General features: G+C 39.4%; 1 protein-coding gene across 1 annotated transcript in view; it reads left to right on the forward strand.

Moving 5' to 3' along the window:
- LOC119742921 (tRNA (uracil-5-)-methyltransferase homolog A-like) overlaps positions 1 to 18,525 on the forward strand; it is a 59,459-nt gene extending 40,934 nt beyond the window's left edge. The window contains exons 7-8 of the mRNA XM_038219185.1: positions 16,037 to 16,125; positions 18,292 to 18,525. Of these exons, the coding sequence (XP_038075113.1) occupies positions 16,037 to 16,125; positions 18,292 to 18,430 (228 nt within the window). The 3' untranslated portion in view covers positions 18,431 to 18,525. The remainder of the gene's footprint in view (positions 1 to 16,036; positions 16,126 to 18,291) is intronic.
- Positions 18,526 to 19,169: the final 644 nt, after the last annotated feature.

A 19,169-nucleotide genomic window follows, 5' to 3' on the forward strand; every position in this document is an offset into this window, starting at 1 on the left:
GACGGCTTGCCTGTGGACCAATTCGGAACCACTGTGCGCGCTGTGAGAGACGAGAAGGTCGTTTAGCAGTTGTGATACGGATGATGCGGTATTCTTGGTTTCAAGACGTTCTTTGCGGTATTCAGCGTTTGAATTGCATGAACTGTGCGTGAGCATGTTGCACAGACTGCTCTGCGAAAGACGTCGTGGAACCAAGTTATGTACATCCAGTCGAGTGTCCATATTTGAAAAGATGGTAAACTGAAACTGTGTTCTAAATCAATCTGTTCAGCAAAATGTTGCAAATATTGCAACAGTATTTGCTCTGAATCAAACACGATACAGTTTAGGGCAATTTCAGCATTATGTAATGTTCATGGCAGGGATTTACAAAGCTCAGTGATTTAACCTAAAAGCCTATTTTTCAAAACTCGCACATCCATGATCTACATGTAGTTATGGTTATGGAATACACATTTTTTGGAGGGGGGGGGGGCCAACAAAAAGTTTTGGTCCTCCAAAAAGTTGGTCCCAAAAATTACGGTGTGGGGTTCAGGGCCTGCAGGGAAGCGAACATTTTTTTGGACTCTAGATGATCCGTGGTGTGATTTGAGGCAACCAAATCTTTTTGAGGAAAAGATGATGGTGTATGTGGTACCTGCCTTTATTGCGACGTCACATTAAAAAATGGGTTCGTTTTGGAGGAGAAGAGCAATGGCCCTGTTGCCCCCCCCCCCCCAAGGATCAGCCCTTGGGTCCAGGAGATTACAAACTACGAGTCTTGGATCAAGAAAGGAATCATTAATTAGATATCACGGTTAACTGGCTCTGTCTTGGAGGTTACACTTCCTTTCATAATGCTAGAATTGCCCATGTGTGTATTTCTTTTTGTTCTGACAAGAGTCACAAGGGAGGTGTAATCTATTTTCAGCTGCACTAAATCTTCACAAACCGTCGCGTCAGTACAACAAGCTCGTATCTCCTAAAATGGCATGAACGACACAAAATGCGAGTTTTAGAATGTCAAAAGGTTGTATCTCGCTTAAAATAACCCGGATGTACACGCTAAGGCAAAAAAAAAAAGGTCTCTGGTATGGAGCTTGCCCAAAAAGTCGTGCGGCGACACGTTTTTTTTTTGTTTTACCTGTTTTTTTTGCTTCAAATGTTGGCTGATGACTGCAAATGGTGCCCGACTAAACTTAGTACAAATATATGGGAGTCTAGAGAGGCCACATAAAGCTTATTCTCGATGATAACCCCATCTTAAAACACGTTAAAATTGTGCAGCTGCAGAATTCCAGTCAAACCAATGAGTTTGGCGGTTTTGAGACGTCATCTTTTGTTGGAAAAAAAAACTTTTTCATTTTGCAGACGCGCATGGCTTCGGCGACGCGCGGGCCTACCAGAAACCGGAGACTTTTTTTTGGCCAAAGTCAATGGACGTGGAGATACGTCCATTGACTTTGCACGGATAACAGTAAGGCCAAATAAAAAAAAAACACGGAGCGTATTCGCGCGAGATACGACTTTGTTGCAGAATGGAGTTACGACCTTGTTGCACTGACGTAGCTTGCTTGCATGTAATTTGTCTGCTCTTGATAAAATTGAGGGGAAAGATTTTATTTTTGAACTTCCCAGCAAAAAGGGAATCTCTTACTTTTTTCTTTCATCGTGATTGTTACAAAGACTGTACCATGGGTTTACTACACAGAGTTGGAATTTGGAGTGTTCGTGAAACTTGCTAGCACAAATAACCAGCAAGATAGGGATGAATGTTTGAGACATGAAAGAAAAACTGGCGCCAGAAAATTCTAGTCAGGAGTGAGTGACATGGGAGCTTGTTAAAGAGTGAAAGTTGAGTGTGCTGACGTAATGAAACACAAATAAGAGCACAGGGAAACTTGATACAAGTTTTAGTTTTGATGTTTGGATAATCAAGAAAGAAATTTAAAATATAGATATAAATAGTCACTGCATCAACATAGCATTGAAACCACACTCTCCTCCTTGAAATGGAAAGTGTACTTAGACTTCTGTTTTTAATTGTTATACTTAGAAAGCATCCGTGAACTTTTCTTGGTTTGGGGACAAACTGATCCACTTTGCTAGCAGACTGGTTCCTGGTCCACGCTTTATCGATACTGATTGTGGGGCGGAAACCAGGCTACCTCGCCAGAACAGAAATGTCTTCTGACAGCCAATAATTTTAAGTTGTAAAGTAATAATTCAAAACCTAAACATTGGCTGATTGTTTTGAGGTTTAAAAGTAAATAACTGTTGTATTGCTAGAGAAATAACAATTCAGAAAAGAGTGTACAGTATTTATACATCGGCGAAGGGCAAAACCTAATATTGATTTACATCACCCCAACACAAAAATCCATCTTATGAATAGTTAGATGCGGTACTCGCTGCTATGTACAACATACATCAGATTCGAACCAGCCAACCGATCCCCCAAGCTCGGTGTTTTGAGTGGCGAGACATCTGCACTAGAAAGCAGGAGGTTGTGGGTTAAAATCCAACCTGAGTGATTTTTTTCCAACTTTCACTTGGGAGGTAACACACTGAGTATTCAGTGTTTATATGTCAGTGAAGGGCAAAACCAAATGTTAATTTAGAAAAGAAATCTCATTTTTGGGGATGAAACTCGAAAATAGCATGGGGAACACAACTTTAAATCCTTCCCCCCCCCCCCCCCAACACAAACATTCCATCTTACAAATATTCGTCTCCTTTCCTGTTACATTCAGTGCTTGCAATGGATTAACTGATGGAAATCCAATTGTTTGTTTCATCCCTCAGCTGCCAAGAAGATAAGGAGGAGGCATTGAAAGTACTCAACGGACACAAATGGAAAGGACAAGTGCTCAAAGCCAAGGTATTCACTATTTTGTGGTTTTACTTTTGACACAAGTTACTGTTGGCACTTGTCACTGGATTTAAATGAATAAGAACTGCCTCAGCATTGCCTATTATATAACAACCAAGTAAATCCTTGTCATTTGATTGGAGGATTGTAGGTTCCGCGGCATTCATTAACTGTGCATAACTGTGCATTTTTGGTCATAACTGTGCATTTTTGGTCATAACTGTGCATTTTTGGTTCCATTCACCGTGCATTTTCGTCCCATCCCTTTTGATCTATTGCACGCCGCGCGCAGTTTCTGTTGGCACTTGTCATTGGATTTAAATGAACTGCCTCAGCATTGGCTACCTGTGCAAGGGGTCTCGTGGCTGCTATTGCTGTGGTTACAGGTTCACATTCCCGCAATGACTCTCCGTAGCTCGCCAAGCCAGTTGAGGACCCGGACACTAAGAGCCTCACTCTTAAGAGAAGTCAAGAGGAATCTGATGGAAACACCCAAGAAGCTAAGAGGAGGAAGGAGGAGGACAGCTTACCAGTAGAAGAGAGGTGAAGACATTGAGATAGAATGCAGGGTTGGGCTGGATTCGAACCACCATCCATTAGAAAAGTACTTTGGTTCTCAACCAACCAAAATCATCACAACACTCATTTCTTCTTTCATGCAAGGGTACAAACAAATGGCTCATTCATGATTTTTTGTTGTTGATGATTTTGTCGGATATAGGAAGGTAGACCCCAGCCAATAATACCATTGATAAGGCTTGATACCCCTTGAAAGTTGAAGTGCAAAGAATGTGATTGCCTTCACTGTGGTAGATTTTTTTGAGGAAGGGAAAGGAAATGTGTTACCTCAAGTACAGGGCAAGTCAAAAAAAGTGGAACCCAAAACCCCCAAAAATGTATTTCATATTTAAAATATATGTAGCACCAAACATAATAATGACTGGAAAGCCAATTTCGCAAGCTACTTTTAGATGAAATTTGCTCAATTCGCTTAAAGAATATCACCATTTAAACATAATGACCCTAAAACCTGTTTCGTCAAAAAAAAACCCAGTTAATATTGTACTCTGATTTATAAGATCTACTGTTTTTTTAAAAGACGGGCCTCAAAAGGACTTTGTTAAATATTTTTTACTTTTAAGCTGAGGTTTTATTGCTGGTAATGTTTGAAGACAAGTGTGATGATTCCTGAAATCGCATTTTTGGACAAAAGAGGTTTTGTGGTCATTGTCTTTAAATGGTGATAGTCTTTGAGTGGATTGAGCAATTTCAGTAATTTTTTTTTATCTAAAAGTAGCTTATGAAATAGGCTTTCCAGTCATTATGATGTTTGGTGCTACATATTTTTTTTAATTTGAAATCTAATTTTTGGGGTTTGGGTTCTGCTTTTTTTTACTCACCCTGTAGTTCATGATCAGCACAAGAAAACCATTCTTACATACAAGATTACCATTTTATGAGCCAAACTTGTCACTTCAAAAGTTCAATTGACATTGTGAACATGAAATTTGTTGAGTGAAACTGTTACGTGGTCAGTTTACTCTTCCTTGCTATTTGTTTTCCTTGAAGGGACAGCATCAAAGCTTGCATGTCTGTGTAGAGTAAGTTGACCACATTTCTCTTGGTGTTTCAAGTCTAAAATTTACATTGCGCATGCACCACTAAAACTACGAACTGAAGTTATGAGAATGGTTTAATGTATGAAGACAGATCACAAGTTACTCACACAATCCATTACCCTTTATGAGATATGGCGGACATGATACAAAGCGCTATTTGGTTTAGGTCAAGATATTTGGATTTACCCCAAATTTACCCCAATCAAATGTCGCCTTCTGATTGTGTCCGCCATATCTCAAAAAGGGTGATATCAGTTGAAGCGTTCATGATTATGAAAATTCTTAAGACTCTGAAATACTGAGTGTGCTTTTCGCTCTTCTCCCAATCTGCAGGTTAAACAACACGGTGACTCCACTGTGGAACCAGCCATATGAGGACCAGCTATCCACCAGACAGACCAACACCAGGGAATTTCTGAGGAATTTATCCAAGATGCTGCAACGGAACATTGGGGAGATGTCTCCCTGGCTGAAGCAACAAAGGTGAGCTACTCACCAAAGACATGGGATGGTTGTGGGCTAGAATGGAAATGTAATCTCCCTTGACAAAATTTTTCCAGCCATAGTTCTCTGGCCAGTGGACCTACATGTACAGCTGCCCTGAATATTGATAAAGCCCCAGAAGATGTTTCCTCTTTTTCTTGAGAATCAGTTAAAACTCACCAAAGTTTTACCCAATTTTCTGAAATGAGCTGTCTTCCCTACACACAAAAGTCACAAAATTAAAAAAAGAGGAAAACCCAAACACAGAGCCAGTCAATTCACAGCTGCTTGAGTGGGACTTGCACCGGCTACCAATGAGAGTTGAGGTGAACCCCAACCCCCTGCTTAGAGAGACTCTCTCATTCAGGGGCAGATTGAGACCAACTGTCCCTGGACTTACTGGCAAACTGGAAAAATACTGCTCTTTGAATCCTGTCAACATGACTTTGCAAAGAAAATAGAGTAGTTCTGAGAGAAGCAAAGAGCAACCCTAGGCACTCTAAATTGAAAGTCAAATTTCAAATCATAGCATTTCTTTTCTTTTTTCTTTTTTGGAGATAGAGCACACCTATCCACTAGTATTGGTGCTCAAGACATTACTTCATTAAGTTAAAAGTGCACATTGCTTAGAATGGACATAAAGTGTGCACACATGTAGATGTGCATGTGATGTGCCTGTCATGAACACTGCAACAGAAAGTTACAGAAAAAAAAATTCTCAGTAATTCCCCTAATTTCTTGTCAGGTCTTCATGAAACTTGGGCCTGAATAAATTGTGCAAGCGTTTCAGTTTCATGTCTTATTATTTTCATTGACAGATAACACTGCTGGTTTCTGGCTTGGTGCTTACAAAGGTAAGTATTTCCTCTGAAGTTTTCTTTTTGCAAAAGACGTAGATCAGCTTTCATGTTTGATTGGATCGACTGTCTGGGGGCGTAGCCTATTAGTAGCTAATACCAATCAATTCCAACCAATCAGAATGCAACACACAGAAAGATAGACAGGTGTACATATTGTGCATTGTCTAATGTGTCTGTCAGGAATTGATTATTGAAAAGAAAAAAACAAGCCACAAAAGACTTAAACCCTTGTCATTCCCTTTGCTAACCAATATGTTGGCTTACTTTTGTGGCATGAATATTGAGAGTATATGTTTGTACTTTCAACATTGACCAGCAAGCTCTTTTACTCAGTAGGGATTTTTCAACAATTACATTTGTACAAGCAAGAATTAGGTTTTAAATAAAAAAATTCAGGAAAATCACTGTTTGTTTAAATGTTGCTAGTGTACACCTTTATTTATTTTATCACTGATCTTGCTTTTACACGCAGATTATTTTGTCCTGTAAAAAGTATGTGACTTTTAGAAACATGGTTTGCCCTGCAATTTTTTTTCTCAAATATTACTAGGTGTCAGAAAGATGTAAGAGCTCAAACACCAATTTGGTGATAGTACATTTCTGTATTATTTGTGTTTAGAGTTTTAAACGCAAGGAAATAGCAGCTTTAATTAACATATAAAAAGCAGCAATTCCTCGGATACTGTGCAAATTAAGATACACCTTGTATGATGCTAACTTTACAACGACATTCATATTTCACAGCATTGATTTTTCAATTACCCAAATTCGAAGTACCCTTGAGTCCATCTAAAAGAAATATTAGAATATTGCTTTGCATTTAAACATCATACAGACATGGAGCTCATAATGTAATACAACAGACTAGTGGAGCTACACAGATTATGTACAATTATAGAGCATGCAAGTCTCGCCAGTTCACATTCACTTTTCATGTGAACATCTTGGTACCAAACACTGACTAGTCTAGCCACAGACTCCCGTCTTTGAATTCACCCAATGAACAGAAGTGGAGGTCAACATTTTTTCAATTTACTATAGTAATCAACTTGCAATATTTTTTGAAGGTGTTGTAAATTGGAATGATTTTTTCTTGTTCAGAGGCCATTCTTTGCCCTTGACTGGATAAACCTAGTAAAATCACCTAGGTTTTTGAGGTCAACTTGCACGCTCTATTGACAGAAGTGGAGTACAAATTGCTGACTTTAACTATCAACTACATTTTTTCCAGCTAGTAGCTGTGAAGACACCTTTGATCCATCAGACTTCAATCCACTACTGTACATCTAAAGCCTACAATGGTTTCGTATATATCTGTGGTCTGCAGGGAAAAAAGTCTATCCAATGGATTTCACCTTGCTAAGGCCAAAAAAAAAGTCTCCGGTTTCTGGTATGGAGCTTGCCCAAAAAGTGGTGCGGCGACACGGCTTGGTTTTTTTTTTTTTTTACCTGATTTTTTTTGCTTCAAATGTCGGCTGATGACTGCAAATGGTGCCCGACTAAACTTAGTGCAAATATATGGGAGTCCAGAGAGGCCACATAAAGTTTATTCTCGACCATAACCCAATCTAAAAACACGTTAAAATTGTGCAGCAGCAGGATTCCAGTCAAACCAGTGAGTTTGGCGGTTTTGAGTCATCATCTTCCATTGAAAAAAAACATTTTTCATTTTGCCGACGCGCATGGCTACGGCGACGTGCGCGCATACCAGAAACCGGAGACTTTTTTTTTTGGCCTAAAGGGTTTTTCAAGAAACTTTGAACAAAAAACCAGCACTTTATTTGGTCTTCAAAAAAAGTTATCCACATTGTGCAACATGTATGCACAAAGATTGGTATACAATCAGATGCTCCTAATGCATAACTTGCAACTTTGTTGATCTGTTCCTTAGGCTGGGTCTGAAACGGGCTTCTAGAGCTATGGCTACGGCTATTGTAGATTGTTCCCATGTAATTGTTATGGGTGAAGACCTAGACAATAGCCATAGACATCTCACTTGCTCATATTAGACTTTAAAATACCTATAAAAAAAATACCAATCTAATCTGTTTTCTTCTCTAATTGGAGTTGGTCTTTTAATCTGTTCATTTGTCTCAGTTTTTGAACCACAAGATGACCATTGCACCAGCACCTCTGACGTACCGGTGACTGGCGCTGCCAAAACAGATCCTTATCACTATCTGACACAACAGCACTTCACCTCAGAGATCTTCAAGATTGAGATCCAATACCTCCCAAGACACTTTGGATTTGCGGTGAGTTTGCTCCCTAAATATTGAACCCTCAATAACAATAACCATACAGTTTGTGCCTTTTTAGGAGTATGTATGTATTGTGCTCCATGCTTGGGATTTGTCAAGGTCTGTTAATAACAGAATCAAAAGGCTGTAAAATGAATTTCACTAAAACATGAAATATCCTAGCCCTGTGTTTGTTTGACCACATTTGACGCACACTTTTTTGCAATGCACCTAAATGAACCTAAAATTGATTGCATTGTTCATGTGTAAAAGTTTGTACATTTAAGTATCTTACTGGCTGCATGCTATGTGCTAATGAATGCAACAGTCACATCAAACTTGATCAAAACACTTTTGTTAACATTATTTTCCCCTCAAACAGCAGTGACACTGAAGTTCCAGCTCATGACATCACTGTATTTCTCATGAACATGCACCTTGGCACCATCATAAAAATATGTAAAAGCCTGAAACATCCAAAGACTTGGAATACAGAGGTGCATTTCCTAAAATAAAAACATCCAAATCTGTTTCAAAAGCACTTAAAAAAAAAAATCTTTATTTACAGTGAACTTTCAGGGTTATCCATATGTTAGTACCAATACATGTACATTTTCACACTGAAAAAAGTAACAGACTTGCTCATTTAAAGGAAGGGTAGATCATTTGTCATTTGTGCATTTTTTTTTCATTTGAATCAACAAAAGTGCTCAAAATCTAAAAACGGGTGCTTAACAACTAACACAATGAAGTTTACGCTCTGTGAATGCAGTATATTCCAAAACTATATTCAATGATCTCAGGTTCAATTCAAAAGTTGCTGAGTCATGTTTTATATTGCGTCCGAATTCAGCTTCAGGGACACATTCTCATTCAGTCAATTGCAGCTACGCGATGTCATGCACTGAACTGACATATAATAGCAACCTAGTGTGCGTGTGCGTCATGTCAACGCTTGCGCGCACATATTCATGGATTCACCGAATTTACAAACCAACTACGTGAACTAACATGATGCATCATTGGAAATAACTTTCTTTCATTGTTTTCTTCAAAATGACAAGCATGCCAGAAAGAATGATTTCACAGGGAGTTTAGTGCCATCAAAATTAAAAGCCTTTTAACAATAATTTTGTCAGTTACTTTTTGGATAGCTGCAAATGATCTACTCTACCTTTAAACACGAACACAAATTTGATTCAGATAACAGTTAAACTATTTGGGATTTGTTAATTTCTGAACCATTTACATAGATACATTGCATGAATACCAGCTGTTCCCTTCACTGATAGTTGGTTGCAATCTGCTCTGGGCAGGCCTGCACATTTCTGATGTCATGGTGCGTACATGAATTGGCAATTCGCTGAAGTAAAACACGTTTCAACTCCAGCATAATATGCTGTTAGTGTTTCTCGATGTCAAATCTACTTGGCATTCCAATGAAGAAGATGTATGAAACAGCCTTAAATCTGCTCTACAGTTTAAACACGACAGCAAGTTCAAAAGCACATTGACTCTGCACATTGCTGCCCTTAAATGGATAGCTTGCACTCATCAGGTACCAGGGAACATCGTTCTTGACAACTTTCCAACGATTGACTCCCTTCTGGTTCTGGATGTACACACTGTTCCCCTTGCATGGATGGCTTGCAGTCAGTCAGACTAGAGCATTGTTCCTGATGAGAACTTGCAAGCGCTGGGGTCCCTGCTGGTTCTGCATGTACCTGAACATGCACTTGAACATGCTGCGGACTGTGCATGGATGCCTTGCTGCTGCTTTGCCTGGAACATTGTTCTTGACAGCTGTCCAGTGACTGCTGACTCACTGTGTGTTGTGCATGCCCTTGTCTTGATGGCTTGCTGCTGCTTGGCCTGGCAGCACGGTGCTCTTGGTCATTTTCCGCCTGTGGAAGCACATGAAGCTCAATCTGCTTCCCTGGCTGCGATGGTCGGCTGGGATTCCGTCTTGGGCAGCAACGACAGCACAGTTTCAAAAACGAGAAAGCCTTGACTACAGCTTCACGAAAGTCAGTGTTTGTGGCACTGTAGACTAAGGAATTGATTGAGCTATTGATCAGTTGCAAAATATCAATGCATGTAGTCAGAATATATACTATCTCTCCAAGTTCCAGATTGGCAACAATCTGAGAAGTTGAAGTATACTTTGATGCCACTACACCTCCATGTATTATCATAATTGCAGCTGCAGTGTACAGTGAGTTCAGAATGAAGAAAACAGCAGTGTTGATGATAACCATGCAGAGGACCTTACCTGCTCTCTTGGGACGGTTCGGCAACAGGGCTGATTGCTTGCGTACTTTCAGTACTACATAGATGTACAAAGCAAGAGTTGCTATCAAAGAGGCAATGCTGATAATGGAATGAATCCCAAAGTAGACTTTAATGGAGACAGTGTATGTTAATGGTAAGAAAATCAGAATCACACCAACAATAATTGTTGGCACCCAGAGTCCTGCTGATATCTTTGCTGCTCGAGATTTAGAGGCTTTTTCCTTGAATGTCAGAGGATTTCGTACTGCAGAGAATCTCTCAGCTGCTATGGTAACCACAAAGAAATAAGAAGTAGCGGTAAACGTGCATTGGACACTTGATATTGCTTTGTAGACCAATAAGTTTAACTCCATAGGTGAAAACAATGCAACTATGAAGTAAGTCATAAGGTAGAGGGAGTCAGCCACAGCCAGATTGGATAAGTAAATGTTGATGATTGTACGCATGGACTTCACTCGAACGACTGTGAAGAGAAAGACAAAGTTTAAGCAGAGGCCGATTGGTGCAATGATTTCAGCACTTAACCATAATATTCGAAAAGTTCTTTGTTCACTTATGTAAAAGTTCTCAATATCCTTTTCAACTTCAGTTTTCCACCCAGTTGATGGAGTGGAGCTGTTTTGGTAGCCATGACCCATAGTTCATGCACAATAGCATTGAGCTCCGTGAGCTACATTATATTCAGATGCAGCAAAGAATGTTCTTTTCAAGATCACTCCAGATTTATACTTACAAGGATTGTAAGACCTTGAGCAAAGCGTAATTGAAACAGAAAGTTTCTTGTTCTTTTCTCTTTTTTCCCCCAACATTTCTGTCCGATTTTAATGCATGTGACTATCTTGTGGTATCAGTTCCTGTAACCAAAGCAGATGCATGTAAGTCAGTTTCACTACTTGAACTGACATGAAATCTGAGAATTGAATTTGTTTTTGTTTTGATAATTTGCCCCAGATTTAACATGCATATTGTGTACATGTAATTGTTTTTTTTATGCAAGTCGTCCCTTCACAAGGCATAAATGCCACTCAATGTAAGGGCTACCGTACAAGAAAAGAAAAGACAGAAAAAAAAGAGGATGATAGAAAATAAGACAATTAAGTTTAGTGCGTGAGAGATGCATGTTCACATTGTGTTTATACAGGGTGAGTTAAAAAGAAAGTGACCTGCACTCAAGATTTTTAAAAGCAATCAAATTAGATACACCAAAGAAGTATGTCTTAAAAGAGCATGTTCTTCCACTCATCTGAAAAAAACCCAATCACTAACATTGATCCATGTCATCCAAAGTTATGCATGTTTTACTAAAAAGAACCCATTTGTGTAGCTGTCCAAGGAATGGGATAATATTGCAAGCTAAATGAGCTAAGTGAGAATTACAGATTACACACAAGCATTCAAATACAAATGAAACTTTAATAATTGAAATCAAGACAATTTTTACTATCAGGTTGTGTGTTTTGAATATGAGAAACAAGACAACTCTTTTTTTCTTCGAAATACTGATAATGATTTTTGTATATTTTCCTTTGTAAGTTCTCGTTCATTCATGGAGGTGGGAAAACGATGGATGTTTCATTGTCCTCAATGGGTACATGTATTATCAGTTCACAGCACGGTAATTGATAAGTGGTGGACAGCCAAGTTTTTTATAGAAATAGACATGAATTGGGAATAGAGTATGCAATTTAAGTGAAATTTTCACAGTTAATAGTCAATAAGATGTACTTTATTCGTGTTTTTTTTTATTAACATAGAATGAGCCAAATATTTTAAACATTTCTTTCAAATTCGGTCACTTTCTTTTTTACTCATCCTGTAGTTGGTTCAACCGGTAACGTGGGAATAAACTTGATGAATACATCCTGAAAATGGCTTTGGGGATAATGACAGTATATTGATGTGATTGGATGGAGGAGCAGGTAGTTGGTAGTTGGTTTAAATTTGGTCTTGCTACTGATGACGGAAAGTAACATTCACTCAAAAGTCAAAACAACTTTAAGCACTAATTTTACTTTGTACAAAGGTATATAGATGTAGACAACAGCAAAAAAGAGGAGATTTTCTTTTCTATCAATTCTTGCTGTCGTTTTTCCCAAAATGAATTGTGTTCTTCCCTTGGATGTTGATTTATTTACCCATACAACAATTCTGTACTTCCCTTCTGTTTGATATTCAATTTGATCTGATTAGGAATGAAGTCAAATGGATGTTTTTATTCACAAATCATAATTTGATTTCTGTTCATCTGTTGCTTTTTTTTCTTTCCTGGGCGAATGTTGGTTGTCATCAGATCGGAGTTTTTTTCACTTTCTGGGGTTGTTGTCATTTGAAATCAGTCTCTGCCTTGCCTGACAATCAACCAACTGTTGGCTTGTGACAGATTTCACAGGGTAAAGTCTCAAGAAAGCATAAAATTAAAGAGTAATGTTATAAACAACCGGCAGTATTTTACAGCTCTACATTTAGGAGCAATTTTGTATTTTTAGGGGGTGTGCAAATACGAGTAGTAAAGGAACCAGGTACCCTATTGAAAAAAATAAACAGGTTCCTGGGTAGCCATTAAAGAAACCCAATGCCAAACATGCCAAAATTCAAATCTCGGAAGTTGCTGTTGAGATTGTTTACTACAACTGCATCGGCACATCAGTACAGCAACACCGCGTTCCCACTTGAATTGGAAAAAGGTGGATCAAGATCCGGCATTTTGGTGTGATCGTTATCTTACCGCAACGAAACCGCAAGCCACGTTCCCACGTATGCTTGATCCACCTTTTCGAACGGAAATGTAGAGTTCAAAATGTCACTGAGTTCGGAATTATGTGCCATCAGTGGGAGTGCCAGTGTTACATGCTAGGATGGGTCAGTTTTCAAACAGCGCTATCAGAATTCACCTACAAAAATTGCGCGAATTCCCCGACACAAATCACGGATCGGTAGGATCCTTGCGTTCATAGATTAATTGGTGAAATTGAACAGCGCCGCTCATTGTGTGACATCACGGCAAAAACCAATGCATTGATAAGGGATTCCCTGGTTCTGAAGCTTCTCATTGTTAAAAATGGTCACATGATGTAGTACGACATCATTTTCCAATTTTCTGTAATTAGTACTACAGATTTGTCACCTCCGAAAGTACCGTGTTATCATCGCATACTCGTAAGCTTTTCTCTGATTCTGTGCCAAAGTGACGTGGTTTGGTGAGTGCGGACTAAGAGGTATTTATGGATGAAAAAATAGGTAAAATTTCATGAATAAAAAAGGTTTATAAATGGATGGATATGCAACGAAAATTGGCTGCATGCATCACACAGTGCTAGCTGGTAGTTCGGCGGTTGTTTATTGTGCATGTTGTGTACGTTGGAAATATTTTCACATGAGCTTCACGCCTGAAAATGTGTTTCTTCGTTCATGACATAAGACCACAACATTTTCATGCCACGCGTGCACCGGGCGGATGTTAACAGGTCAAGTTGCCGGATCAGACCCACCTTTTGCATTCCCATCTGATTGTGATCCTCCAATTGCCGGATCTGATCCACCAATTGGGGGATTTGTATCCTGGTCCAGAGGTGGATCAAAAAGGTGGATCTTATCCTGATCCACTTTATGAGCTCCGTGCGCTACCAAAATAGGGCACCCTTTTACCTAGCAACGACGTCCCAAGGGCGGGTGATATCGCTGGTTGACGCGCACCGTTCCTTGTGTGTTACGCGCGTACACCAGGGGATTTGTTCTATGTACACGCAGTGGCCGCGCTTTGCAGCAAATGAATTGCAGTCAGGCAAGATGGCATCGGTCGGTCACCCCCAACTGAACTTCCTTCGCCGGTGAGGGGGTACTTGTGAACGGAGCGGATAACGGTCAGCGTTCCCACTACACACAATTGCCGGATCTGATCCACCAATTGGGGATCTGATCCGGCAATTTGGCAAAAGGTGGATCAGATCCCCCAATTGGTTGGTGGATCAAGTGGGACCGGGGTCCAAGATACATGTACAGCGAGCTTTATAGCTTTACGGTTTTGTAAACTGCAGTTTAGTAACTAAGTAATTCTTGTAACTAAGTAATTTGTAAAGTTGGTTGTGGCCGGGTACTACTCCTAGAACTATGAGGCTTCACGTAGTGGAGCCTCATAGGTTCAGAACCCCGCAAAATTGTTGTCAGCACAAAACACTAATTAAGTACAAAAACGTCCATCCCAACGAAGCCGTTTCCCACAGAACCGCTGCACAGTTTGCCCCTAAACTCCGTACAATACCTCATGACATACTCACGCTATGTGCACCCAACAAACATCGGTGGATTCTGTCGGTTTTTTGCAAAAATGATGGAAAATATGCCCTTTCCGCACTGAGCCAACCTAACACTTGAAATTTGCACGCGCGCAGAATGATCGCAGTCATTTTCGTACTATTTTCGTACGTACTCGCACTTGTATGCATGCGCATACTATCGTTCCGCTCCTACACCATACCCCCCGCGGCGCGCTCCGAGCGATCGAACCCGAAAATGACTGCGATCATTCTGCGCGCGTGCAAATTTCAAGTGTCAGGTTTCATAGTTCTAGGAGTAGCCGGGTACCTGATCCCATAATAATCTAGAACCGGTTCCTGACATCGACGGTCGGGTACTCAGGTACCCGGTTCCGATGCACGGCCCTAGTATATTTTGCATTTTTTTGGTTTCCTGATTGAGCTTATCCTGTCAAGGGTAATAAATGGGTTTTGTATTAATAAGGAAAAAATACAAATTTGAAAATTCTGAAATACATGAATATAGGCCTACAGGGTAAGGCAAAAAAAAAGTGACCAAATTTGAAAAATATTCACTATCAATATTTCTGGGGAAAAAAGAGTGGACTTGTTCTTCTTTTTCATTACACAAAATCTAATAGTATCAATAATGCTTCAGTCTTTATTTCAATTATTAAAATCTCATTTGTTTTTGAATGCTTGTGTGTCATCTGTAATTCTCACTAAGCTCAATAGATACCGGTACATGTACCGATACCAGTGGTCCTGATTCCAAAATAGGTTCTTTTGAGTAAAACATGCATTTAACTTCAGATGACATGGATCAATTTCAGTAACTTTTTTTACGTTGAGTTAATGAACATGCTCGTGTAAGACCTACATTGGTGTATCAAATTTGATTGCTTTCTAAGGAAACAAATTTGAATCCGGGTCACTTTCTTATTTTACTCGACCTGTACAACACTATCGAATTCATATCACCCAACCCAAAATGTCATCTTATAAATAGTTGGGTTGCAGTACCTGCTGCTAGGTCAGATTCAAACCAGCCAGCTAAACCCTGGCAAGCTGTGTGGTCGAGTGGTAAGCTGTGTGCACTACATGTAGTAAGCAGGTGGTCCTGGGTTCGAGTCTCAACCGAGTATAGAATGTGCATTTTTCTCTCACAAGCACTGGGACAACACTCGGAGTACACAGTGTCTATAGTACGTCCGTGACGGGCAAAAAACCAACACTGAAAATATTGCAAATTGGTGACTAAGTAATTATAAAAATGTCATCCTCCACTTCAATGCAATCAATCGTGACAATGAGAATTTGACAGATACAAACAATGGGAGTCTGTGACTAGACTAGCCAGTGCTGGGTACCAAGATAAAAAGTGACTGTGAACAGGCAAGTCTCGCATGCTCAATTGTGTACCCTTTTTAATTTACAGCAACCGAAGAAGATGTTGACTGGTCTGCAACTGAAACCCAAGAAAGTCAAGGCAGTCAACAAGGCAACCTATGCTTTTGTGACATTCAGGTAAATTAATGCAAACTCTCTGTTGAATTTGGCTGCCAAGGTCAGTTCTTGCTTGTCAAATCATGTGGGCATCTACATCGAGTCAAGTGTCCAGGTTTGAAAAGATGGTAAACTGAAACTTCGTAAATAAATCTGTTAAAGCTACAGTCCATCATTTGCAGCTATCCCAAAAGTAACTGACATAATTATTGTTTAAAACCATACTTGGTTGAAAGATAGTAAGGGGACTAAACTCCCTGTGAAATTATTCTTTCTGGCAAGCTGTCATTTTGAAGAAATCAACAAAAGAAGGCCTTTCCAACGGTGCAATTGGCTCAGTGAGAACGTGTCTCAGCTGCTGAATTCAGGCCCAATTCAAAATATAATTCAGCAACATTTGATTTGAAATTGAGATCCTACAATGTTGTTTTTCTTGAAATATACAGCTAAAGCTGAGCTGAAACTTCATTAGGTTAATAGTTGTTAAGCACCCTTCTTTAGATCTTGAGCACTTTTGTTGCTTCAAACGAACAAAATGCACAAATTACGAATGATGGACTACATGTATACCTTTAAGTAAAATGTAGCAAATTTTGCAACAAATTTGCTCTGAATCAAATTTGATACAGTTTAGAGCAATTCAAGCATTATGTTATGTTCGTGGCAGAGATTTGAAAAGCTCTGTACCTAAAAATCTTCTTTCTTATTTTTACATCTTACACATCCATGATCTAGTTATAGTCCAGGAGATTACAAACTAGGAGTCTTGGATCAAGATAGGAATCATTAATTAGATATCACGGTTAACTGGCTCTGTCTTGGACGTTATACACTTCCTTTCATAATGCTAGAATTCCCCATGTGTGTATTTCTTTTTGTTCTGACAAGAGTCACAAAGGAGGTGTAATCTATTTTAAGCTGTACTTAATCTTCACAAATGTCCAATGTAGCTTAATTTTTCTATTCTTGACAAAATGGAGGGAAAAAGGTTTTGTTTTTGAACTCCCCAGCAAAAAGTGAATCTCTTAATTTATCTTTCATTTAATGGTGATTATTGCAAAGACTGTGCCATGGGTTTACTACACAGAGTTGGAAATTGGAGTGTTCAGGAAACTTGCTAGCACAAATAACCAGCAAGATAGGGATGAATGTTTGAGACATGAAAGAAAAACCTGCCGCCAGAAAATTCTAGTCAGGAGTGAGTGACATGGGAGCTTCTTAAAGAGTGAAAGTTGAGTGTGCTGACGTAATGAAACACAATTCAGAGTGCAGGGAAACTTGATACAAGTTTTAGTTTTGTTGTTTGGATAATTAAGAAAGAAATTTAAAATACAGATACAAATAGTCACTGCATCAACATAGCATTGAAACCACACTCTCCTCCTTGAAATGGAAAGTGTACTTAGACTTCTGTTTTCAATTGTTATACTTACAAAGCATCCACCAACCTTTCTTCTTGGTTTGGGGAAAAAATGATCCACTATGCTGGCAGACTGGTTCCTGGTCCATGCATTATCGATACTGATTGTGGGGTGGGAACCAGGCAGCCTCTAGAGAACAGAAATAACTTCTGGCAGCCAATAATTTTAAATCGTAATTTAAAGTAATAATTCAGTAACTAAACATTGGCTGTTTGTTTTTTGTTTAAAAGCGAATAATTGTTATATTGCTAGAAAAATAGCAATTCAGAAAAGAGTATACAGTGTTTATACATCGGCGAAGGGCAAAACCTAATATGGATTTACATCACTCCAACACAAAATTCCATCTTATGAATAGTTAGATGCGGTACTCACTGCTATGTACAATGTACATCAGATTCAAACCAGCCAACGGATCCCGCAAGCTCGGTGTTTTAGGTGGTGAGACGTCTACACTAGAAAGCAGGAGGTCATGGGTTAAAGTCCAACCCGAGTGATCTTTTCTAACTTTCACTTGGGAGGTAACACACTGAGTATACAGTGTTTATACCTCAGTGAAGGGCAAAACCAAATATTAATATAGAAAAGAAATCTCATTTTTGGGATGAAACTCGAAAACAGCACTGGGAACGCAACTTTAAATCCTCCCCCCCCCAACACAAACATTCCATCTTACAAATATTTACTGGTATCTCCTTTCCTGGTTACTTTGGTTGCTTGCGATGGATTAACTGATGGAAATCCAATTGTTTGTTTCATCCCTCAGCTGCCAAGAAGATAAGGAGGAGGCATTGAAAGTACTCAACAGACACAAATGGATAGGACAAGTACTCAAAGCCAAGGTATTCACAAAGTCACTTGTGGTTTTTACTATTGGCACTTGCTTCTGTTGGCACTTTCAATGAATTTACATAACTGATCAACAGTCTTAGTATTGGCTACCAGTGCAAGGGGTCTCGTGGCTGCTATTGCTGTGGTTACAGGTTCACGTTCCTGCAATGACTCTTTTCCTGTAGCTTGCCAAGCTAGTTGAGGACCCGTACACTAAGAGCCTCGTTCTGAAGAGAAGCCAAGAGGAATCTGATGGAAACACCCAAGAAGCTAAGAGAAGGAAGGAGGAGGACAGCTTACCAGTAGAAGAGAGGTGAAGACATTGAGATAGAATGCAGGGTTGGGCTGGATTCGAACCACCAACATAGAAATGTACTGCAGTTCTAAACTCAGATATCATGAATACAATTGGTGCTATTTGTTTGGGTCAAGTATTTTGTATTGACCCCAAATTTACCCAAACCAGCATCCTGAAATTGTGTCTGCCATATCTCAAAAAGGCTAATAGCAGTTGAACCTTTTACTATTACTCAAACTTGATTAAGACTCTGAAATACTGAGCACAATTTTTTCATCCTTTTCCAATCTGCAGGTTAAACAACACAGTGACTCCACTATGGAACCAGCTGTATGAACACCAGGGAGTGTCTTGTCTTGATGCATGGCCAGTGTATGGAAGGACGGCAACCGGCATGTCCGGTGTGTTCGGGGTCTGAGACTGGTTCCTATTCAGTAAGAAGTTTTGATGTTTAGGTCTGTTCCCATTGTCTCTTAGAATTGGGTCGTTTATGTAGGGGAGTTGTCAATGTTAAT

Source organism: Patiria miniata, unplaced genomic scaffold, assembly GCF_015706575.1.
Source record: "Patiria miniata isolate m_02_andy unplaced genomic scaffold, ASM1570657v1 HiC_scaffold_6, whole genome shotgun sequence".
Lineage (NCBI taxonomy): Eukaryota > Metazoa > Echinodermata > Asteroidea > Valvatida > Asterinidae > Patiria > Patiria miniata.